This window comes from Lepisosteus platostomus, chromosome 3 (genome assembly GCF_059453375.1).
Source record: "Lepisosteus platostomus isolate fLepPlt1 chromosome 3, fLepPlt1.hap1, whole genome shotgun sequence".
Taxonomy (NCBI): Eukaryota; Metazoa; Chordata; class Actinopteri; order Semionotiformes; family Lepisosteidae; genus Lepisosteus; species Lepisosteus platostomus.
In genome coordinates this window covers 62,967,835-62,977,725 of record NC_142613.1, presented here as the reverse complement: position 1 = coordinate 62,977,725, position 9,891 = coordinate 62,967,835, and the positions used below count along the sequence as shown (strand labels likewise).

Here is a 9,891-nt window from a genome sequence, read left to right as displayed (position 1 = left end):
TGAGCGTTCTGGCTCATTATGGCTGCTGTCACATCATCCAGGTGGGTGCTGCACATTGGTGGTGGTGGTGGAGGAGGGGAGATCCCTTTACCTGTAAAGAGCTTTGAGTGGAGTGTCCATAAAAGTGCGATATAAGTCTAAGGATATTATTATTTTAATAACATACCCCCCTTTAAATTTTAATTCGTACTCATTGCATCTTCTTTATATCCCAACAGAAAAACCTATCATCCTGAGTATAAAATGACTATCATTTAAATTTTTCATTCATATACCCTACATACACCTCTGTTCTGTTGTAAGTATTTGGTTGGATTCCTTATGTAAGTGTTGGCAAAAATAAATGGAAAGCCATAACTATATACAAGTTAGTAAAATGCCTGACAGAAATGCCATTAACACTACTCATTGGATAAATCAGCAAACTATCATGTTACCTGAAAAGCTGCTTAGATTTCCTAACTTAGCACAGTGTACGTTTAAGAGCCAAAGTCAAGTTTAACATATGATGAAAATAAAAACAAAAATGCACACTGAGACTAAAACCTTATATTCCCCATGCGTTTAAAGCAGCTATAAAGACAAAGCTATATTTATCTAAGCCTATTTAAGTCTGCTGACAATCCTCAGGGAATAAGTTAAGATTAATTCCACCTTAGTTTCACTGAGAAATGTAGAACAAAGTCTCAGTTTCTGATCCTGGCCACTTTTCAGTGTGGAAGTACCCTTTATTTGCTCCTTGGCAGCCAACATACACCAATGCAGCTCCCCATGTGCTGCAAAGGAAGTTTAAAGATGTAGTCAGGTATACACAACCAGGGAATATTTTCTATGTTTTAGAAATTAGAATGGTGATTTGTGTGAATCACTGTAATTTCAAAGTTTTGCTTAATATAAAACAACAAAAAAACAATTAGCTTCAAACATGGAACCAGCAGAAAACTCCTCTTACTTAAAAACACAAGATCTGTTAAACAATTAATACACTGAGTTTGAAAATAAAAATGTGAAAAAACTTTAATTTCACAAGGTTTTAAAAGGATCGCTGTTTTATACCGAGAGACATTAAAAACACCATACATAAATTACTACCAAAACCTGTGGTTTCTGTTGTTTTTAATGCCTTTCAATATATTTAACATCATCACTGTTTTTTGCTTTGTCTACTTTGTCTTGGGATAATCCATTAACACCACAAATTGCAGCACTTTTAACATTACAGTTATAATAAAATATTCCTTAAAAGGAACATACAAAAAAGTAAATGAATAATCTTAGCTGTTAACCATAAAGTTGAATAGAGCAGTATCTGCAATACCTCCCAAAGAACAATAATCCTTGAACCTTCATTGTTACAAATAGGTTTATTTGTTTACAACAACAAAAAACTTTCTACTAAAAAAAATGGAGGAATGCAATCATATAATACTTCATATTTCTTCTAGCCAATTAAGTGAAAGCTACTAGGCATTCGACACCAAAATGTTTTTCAGTGAGTTGCTAGAGGAGTAATGAGTGCTGCACTTTTAGCCTTTGTTAACATTGATGTTGCAAAAATCTTCTGTTCATCATTGGCACATTTTTTTACAACTATGGCCAACACAATATATCTTTGCATACATAATAATAATTTGTCTTTTGGCATTTCCATTCAATACATTTTCAATTTACACATGTTCACATTCAAAGAAAACCACTTCTTTTTTACATGAAGTCATCAGAATCATATCCATCCTGCAGAAAATAAAAAAAAACAGACATTTAAGGCCTGGTTAAAGAACTCACAAAACCTAAACAGAGATATCCACTTTTTAACGACAACTATTTAAAATCCAACAAAGCTAACTAAGATGTCAATATATAGCAGGGAATAAAACCATAAAACTGATACTTTAACTGTACTCTGACATTCATCTGATACTAAGAGATAAAAGTGGAAAGGATGGCAGTTTCAGTGTATTATCTATTAGGCAGACCTCTTGACAAGGCATCTAAAAGAGACATTAATGAGCCTAACCTGAGCGGAGAAATAACGTTTTAACATGATCAAGCTGGTGCCTCCATTCTTTCTGAGTGGATTGTCATGCGGTTATAAATGTTTGTCTACAACAAACACCTTACCTGTACTTTGTTTAGAATAAAAAGTGAACATATTTTTGAAAAGAAAACTTAATTGGAAAATAAATCAAACACTATTAAACCTCTTCAACCAAACATAAGGTTCTTCAATATATCCAAATGTGTAACATTAATTCCCACAAATACCTGATAGGCCCTTACACAGATAATACATACCTCATTTGTAGTCATATTGTCTGATTTCATCAGAGATGAGTAACTCCTGAAAAACAAAGCAGTAAAATATTTAATCATCATTGATAAAATCATTTGAACCAAGCCACAAACAATTGTGCAGGGTTTAAGAATTGATTTGAGGAGATGGTTCCATAGAACACTATGATTCAAGTCAGGGTGTAAAACCAAGGTTTATGATTATGAAATAAAAAGGCAAAGAGAAAATTGATATTTGTGGCATTGGGGTGCATATGTGATGATGCGTATAATACTACTCCCATTTAATTTTTCTGAATTAAAAACAATATAAAGTATTTGCAATTAAAACAATTTAAAGACTGATCATATTTTTCAAAACGTGTAAATATTATTCCCTTCTAGAAAGGTTCTGCACATTGTCCTGTTGATAGGAAAATTAGAAGGTAGTCTACATTTTTTAGCATTTAATATATAAAGCAGCAATTTGAATACAAGGAGTAAATGGACAATGTGGCACATCTTATGAGTTTATTAGGAGTATTACTGTAAAGTACTTGACTGTGACAACCGAATAGTACTTTGCTATGACAGAGAAACACTGAGAAAGTTAAGATCCTAAATTATGCAGAGGGTTTTTCACCATTTTGAATATTACAAATTCTTTATGGTGTAAAAAAGCCCTTCTCTTTCACCTGAGTTCTTCCAGTTCCTTTTTCCTCTTCACCTCCTCCTTCTCTTTCCTCTTCATCTCCTGAATCTGCGCTTTCTTCTCATTCCTCTCCTCTCTATCTCGGGCCTCCTTCTCCGCTGCTAGATCAGGGAAACGCTCCTCTTTTGTTTTTTCCAACCGGTTAACAACTTCATTAATTTTCTTCTCTACGGCAATGATCTTCACCTGCAAACAAATATTGTGTATTCACATCTGACAGAAAAGTTCATTTGACTGTACATGGAGAAACGAAAAAATAAACTTTCACTAGGCAGAAACCCAGGCCTGCCAGAATTCTGCCAAAAAAGTTTTCTTTCAAAAAAAACGTTCAAAAATGTAATCGCAGCACTGTACAGGGGCAATGAAAAGTATTCACCCCCCATGGACTTTTTCACACGTGACTATTTCAATATAGATTCACAATGTATTTATTACATTACATATCCCCAAAGCACAGTAAAGTCCATTATAAAGAAATGTAGAAAATATGGCACAACTGTGAAACTGTGGTGAACAGAGTGTCCTCAAAAACTGAGTATCCAGGTGTGAAGAGCACTAGTCTGGGAGGCCACCAAGAGGCCTGGGACAACTCTAAAGGAATTAGTCTTCCATGGAAAAACTGTGCATATGACAATTGTCGGGGTGCTTCCCAAATTTGTGTTTCATGGGAGAGTGACAAAAAAAATGCATCAAATCTTGACTACACTTTGCATGTGGGAGACTCCAAGACCAAGTAGAAGAAGATTCTATGGTCTGTCAAGACCATGGTGGTATGGTATTCCAGCATCATACCACTGGAATGCTTTGCTGCATCAGGGCCTGGAAGACTTGTGAAGATAGAAGGAAAAATGGATGCAGGAAAGACAGGGAAATCCTGGAGGAGAACCTGCGGCAGTCTGCAAGAGACAGGGGATTTGGGAGAAGATTCATCTTCCTTTAGGATAATGTCCCAATACATACAACCAAAGCCACACTGGAGTGGCTTAAAAAGAAAAAAATGTCAATGTTCTTGAGTGTCCCAGTTAAAGCCCAGATCTCAGTGCAATCAAGAATTACTGTTCACCAACTTTTCCCATTCTGATGGGAGTTTGAGCAAATTTGTGCAGAAGAATGGGCAAAGATTGCAGTGTCCAAATGTGCAAAGCTGGTAGAAATATATCCAAGAAGACTCATGGCTGGAATTTCTGCCAAACGTGCCTCGTGTAAATACTGAACTAAAGGGGGTGAATACTTCTGGAATCAGTTATTTTTGTTTTTTATTTATCATTATTTTAAGAGGATCTGTGGAATTTTGTTTTCACTTGAATTTATTAAACTAGTTTATTTAATAGCTTGCAGCAATGTTACAGGACTAAATGTTTATTCTATTTTTAAACAAGCAAAGCTTAGCACAATAAGTTTTTAAAGTAATGTCAAAACTTGTCGTCAGGCATACATGACATACAACAACATAGAAACAAGGCTCCACGGCCGAAATGTTGTGTTTTCTTTCTTCTCTTTTCAGCATGGAATAAACCTATTACATGTTCCTTATTAGAAACAAATACATCAAGGTATGAAATGTACTGTAAAGTTTCATAGATTAAGTATCAAATGAAGACAGCTTCCATACATCCTCCAAAACAAGCAGTGAAAAAATTATCATTGCATTTTGTTAGGTGCACCCAACAAACACAATTCATCCAAGACAAATTTAAAAGAACATTCATTTTACTATGCATTACCTGAAAAAATCTAAATCTCAGATGTAGAAACAAAACATTTTTTACTCATAGAGGTTTCTCTAGTAAGAAACATTAAGTACTAAGATACAGCAACAGTGACGCATCATTTATCACATTTATGTAGAGTTCAGACTTCAATAAAATGAAAAATACTATCTTAAAGGGCAACTCCAAGAGCAGCTTTTTTCAGACAAAGGAACAAGTAATAGGTTTATTCCATGCTGAAAAGAGAAGAAAGAAAACACAATGTGCTTTCTTGAACAATATCAGGCCCTCACACCTGAAGAAGGCTCCATGGCCAAATGTTGTGTTTTCTTTCTTCTCTTTTCTGCATAGAATAAACCTATTACATGTTCCTCTGCAGCTGACGCAGCTACCCACCTGAACTTTTTTCAGACAATGCAATTGTAACAGTGTTTTATCACTTGATAAGACTAGGACAATGTAGTGACAAAATTTGAGTACTTGCCTCTTTCTGTCTATGAAAGCCTATTTGGCCTACGTCCATATCCCCAGTTTTCTTCAGATTGGCCCATGGTGTATAGACAACATTGATATTGTTCATTTTACACCCTGGCAAAGGAAGAAAACAAATGTCTTTCTTTTCTGGCCAGGTATACCAATGAAGAGATTCATAAGCTTTACATAACTCTTCACATTTCTCATGCTAAAATGTAGGATGAGCCAAAACACATGATAAAACCAAAGCATTTCTGTTAATGAAACCTCACACAAATTTCACAGTTGTGGAAAGAGCAGAAATATCCTAGAGTGCAGGAATAATTAGAAAAAGGTTGAATTCAAAAACAAATCTTGCAGAAACACAGAAATAAAAGACTTGGAAGCCCAATGCTTGGGGGTTTTGTTCAACATTATTAAAAATTATCAGTCTTTCAATAAAAACGATGGAAATATTAATACTTTAAATACTCATTTTAGCATGTCTTTAAAAAAAAGCAAATGGACAAATATTTTTCTTTTTGTTATTCCAAATTTATATAACAGATCAGCTCACTCTTTCCACCCTTGTGCCATACAGCACCTACAGCACATCAGACTGAGGACTCGGGACCACTGTTACTAATAACGCTGCTGGTCCAGGGGCTATGCACCAGGACAAGGCCACCCTGGTTAAATTGCAAGACTACCAATCCCTAACCACACTTGAACACTGCACACGGTCCCTTAGAAGCACTATGTGTATGGTTAAGAATAGATTAAAAGACTTTATAAACATGTCAATCTATTCCAAGAGAATCAGCAAGCATGTTATTTAAAATGAAAACACCCCACTACAGTACCTCTTGCTCGACAGATGAAGCATTACCTTGAATGCTGTTGTTTTTTACAAGCTGTGCACAGTCTATGAGGACTTCTTTTGGTATGTCTTCTATTGTGAGTCCCTGAAATAAAATATATACCTCAGGTATTGTCAACATTTTCACAAGTGCTTTATAACCACTTGACTAAAATGCATTAAACAATGTCCATATTCATTCATGTATTCGTATTTCTAATTTTTGAGATTCCTCATTTACAAAGGTAGTTACCAATTCACTCTTAACAGTGTTCAGATGACTTTTTGATTAGTGAATACTGATTGTGCTTTAGTGAGCACACAAACCGACTTCAAAATCCACTTTCTATAAGGTGGCTGAGAGCAGATGCACACATTGTACCTGGAGATTTATCACTAAATCATCAACTTTTAAATATGTCAATCATAATCATAAACTTTGGATTATGTGACCAATTAAGGAGGTGATATGTTAAATTATATAATTTAGAGATTCTGGACCATAATCAGAGTATCCTTCAGTAAGAAGGGAATAAAGTTCTATTCACTGCACAGATTACTTCCTTCATTCACCAATTACATATAGCCCACTGTGCTCCATAGCTTGGGGAACAGTGGTCACAGTCAGTCTCAACCTTTGATATCTGGATCACAGAACTCATCCTGAACTCTTGGCAAGTGCCTTTGCTGGCTAAACCAGTCCAGAATCCCCTAGAACAAACTAATCCAAACAATAATGGCTTACCTTAGGCATCCTCAAGTACACATGAGCAGAGGAAAGTTTATCCACATGAAACCTGCAGTCAAGTGAGAAAATAGCTTTAATATCATACTGTAATTTATTTTAACATGTCTTATACAAATAAGGTTAAAAAAACAGTAACAAAAAGTTCATTATTAATGAAAGCATAATCTACACACACCCCTTGAGAACATTCTGTAATCCACAGCTTCACATGTAGGATATTTTAATTATTTAAGACTTCATAGTAATGAATGAGATCCCTAGCTTTATGTTTTGCCCTCCTAAAGAGAAGAAAGAAAACACGTTTCGGCCGTTGGGTCTTCTTCAGGTGTCTGACGGCCAAATCATGTTTTTTTATTCTCTTTTCTGCATGGAATAAACCTATTACTTGTTCCTTTCCAGCCCACGCATGCTGACACAGCTACCCAAATGAAATATTTAATTTAAGTTTTGTTTCCTAACTCCCAGTCTAGAAATACCAATTTTTAACCAACTTGGTTTACCAGAACAAGCCTGTACCATGAGATGAGGCACATAGAGTAACAATTCACACGAGTACTGTCAAGCTCCTCTGTTCAACATGCAAGTCCACAAAACCTACAGCACTTAAAAAAACTACAGCATTCTTAAAGCTCAAACCTGGCCTTCTTCGAACCCACCAGATACAAGTAGTACTGAACCAATTATATGCTAACTCTAAGGTCATGAAACATAGCTGAGATCTCCGACAGGACGAAAGAGGGCCAACTCAAACCAATTTGTTTACAGCTTAAGTCACAACCTTTCCAGACAACCCTGTATGTTGTTCCTAGGCAGAATACCAGCACTGTGTACTCCCAAAATATCAAGCATTTAATGTTGAAACATCATTAAATGTTCAGAGTCACCTAGTGGACATACAGTGGCATTAATCATCCACTCCATGAAGCATGTTTTTGTAATGTAGTTTTCTGAGAGTGCCTGCCCTTAAAAGACAGTATTATGAAGTCTGTACTGTGTTATACATATTGTGTAATATATATGATAGTGAAGTGAACCCTTCTAAAGAAATTTACACACATCAGGCGTTAAATGGATAGTGTGAGATTACTGGTTAATGAAAACAAACAAATGACCACTGAAAAATATTATAGGATGTTGGTATCCTATACAGCACATAACACAATTAATGTTTGTGATTTTTGGGTGCAGTATCTCTCCACAAAACAAGACATGAAATCCTACACATGTGAATGTATGAGAGATTTTATCAAAGCATAACTTTTTTGCAGGTTTTGACTATGGACAACATTCAAATCCCACACTCAAATGTTGTTGTTTTTTTGTTCCACAAAATGGAAAGCGTCAAAGCTTAAGGTTTCAGAATATTCCCAAAAACACTGATAATGCATCATAGTAAAAAAAGGCATTCCAAATAACCATTATGCACAAAAAGAACATCATTCTCAAGTGATGCAATAAGCAAGGCCAATAAGGTAAGTGCTTTCAAGAATTGTGGGTACTTTGTATGTGATACAGGTAGGTGATACTTTGATTAGTGGATAAGCACCACAGTAGTGCCACACCCAGTTGTAACTTTGTTAACTGTTCAGCTGATGTTTCCAAATTCAGAAGGATAATGAACATGCAGTCTTTGCCAGGGCTTAAGGCTTACATTTTCTTTGATGGTATGAATAGAAGTCAGCTTCACATTTCCATTGTCTGCAGGTAATATTTAGAAATCACCCAGGTCTTCCAAATAATAACACAATAACACTGACACAGTAAAGTGAACCAACCATGCACTTAGGAACAAGTAATAGGTTTATTCCATGCTGAAAAGAGAAGAAAGAAAACACAACGTTTCGGCCGTCAGACACCTGAAGAAGGCTCCATGGCCAAAACGTTGTGTTTTCTTTCCTCTCTTTTCAGCATGGAATAAACCTATTACTTGTTCCTTTGCAGCCTACGCATGCTGACACAGCTACCCACCTGAACTACTACAACCATGCACTTATCTTTTTATTACATTATTTTAACTGTTCTTTCTGCTCAACAGCTTCTCGTAATATCTGCCTAATGTTAAGAGATCATTTATTATTATTTATCCCTGTGGCATGGCAAAACAATATTCACACTCTCTGACCAGACCCAGGTGTGTGAGAAAAACAGTTAAACTTTCAGTACAAAGTGTCTCACCAAATGTCTTCAGGCCATCCATATTTAATGAGGTCTTCATCTGCCAGAGAATTAGAAAGAAATTATCAAGACTGATCAAGATCAATTATCAGTGATTAAAACTGAAAGTCAACTAATGATGATGCAGGTATTGTATAACTGCGCTATCACATGATTATCACAAAGTACAGTACGAAATAATGTACTATCTCGTAACAACGACTGATGTACTATGCCGTAATAATGAGACCATTTTCACGTTATTATGAGAAACACGATTTTTTTACATGATGGTAGCAATGCGTTTCCGTTTAAAACAGTACTTACTTTCATATTTATCCTTTCCCATATATATGGTATAAGGAGGTGTGACAACTACAATGAAGAAAAGAGAGTACACGTTAAAAGGGAAACATTCCAGGTTAGCTGCAGGTTCTTATAAAGGTCAATGGACTTTGTAAACAACGCCCGAGTTCTTTTATGTTATCTAATTCCCATTCACTGACGACTTTAAAACATTGATTTTTCTGCTTCATCATTACATTTGTATCCAAATAAATATATCATACTGCTTAACAGAATTTTACTCGCCCATTTTCAGTCACCCGTAACCACTGTTAAAAACACAACACTTATTTTGCGTCGAAAAACATAAGAAAAAAACAAAACAATTTTCCCAAAAAACGAAAGTCTCTTATAACAAAACGAAGAGAAAACAGCTGATGATTTGGTAGTTGAAAAGGCCTACAAAACAACATTCTGTCCTAATGTTATATATATATAAAGGAACATTTCGTATATCCACAATAAAAGAAACACTTACCAGCACTAGTAAAATACAAAACCATGTCGACAATTTCGGTTCTATTAAATTAAATACCGAAAAGGAATAAAACTCAGGCTAAACCAAAAGACTTCACGCTATCGAAACATTTCAGTTCGTCTTTTGCTGACAAAACCGCACTCAAATCCAATATGGCTTCTT

At 35.4% G+C, this 9,891-nt stretch overlaps 1 protein-coding gene across 1 annotated transcript; it reads right to left on the bottom strand.

Annotated features, from left to right (window-relative positions):
* Positions 1–991: 991 nt before the first annotated feature.
* On the bottom strand, positions 992–9,889 carry ccdc25 (coiled-coil domain containing 25). The gene is made up of 9 exons (XM_088626355.1): positions 9,730–9,889; positions 9,234–9,281; positions 8,928–8,967; positions 6,750–6,801; positions 6,035–6,110; positions 5,177–5,280; positions 2,967–3,169; positions 2,296–2,341; positions 992–1,734 (listed from the first exon to the last, which is right to left on the bottom strand). Exons 1-9 carry the CDS (start codon positions 9,752–9,754, stop codon positions 1,705–1,707), a joined length of 624 nt encoding a protein of 207 aa, XP_088482481.1. The 5' UTR covers positions 9,755–9,889; the 3' UTR covers positions 992–1,704.
* Between the last annotated feature and the right edge of the window lie 2 nt (positions 9,890–9,891).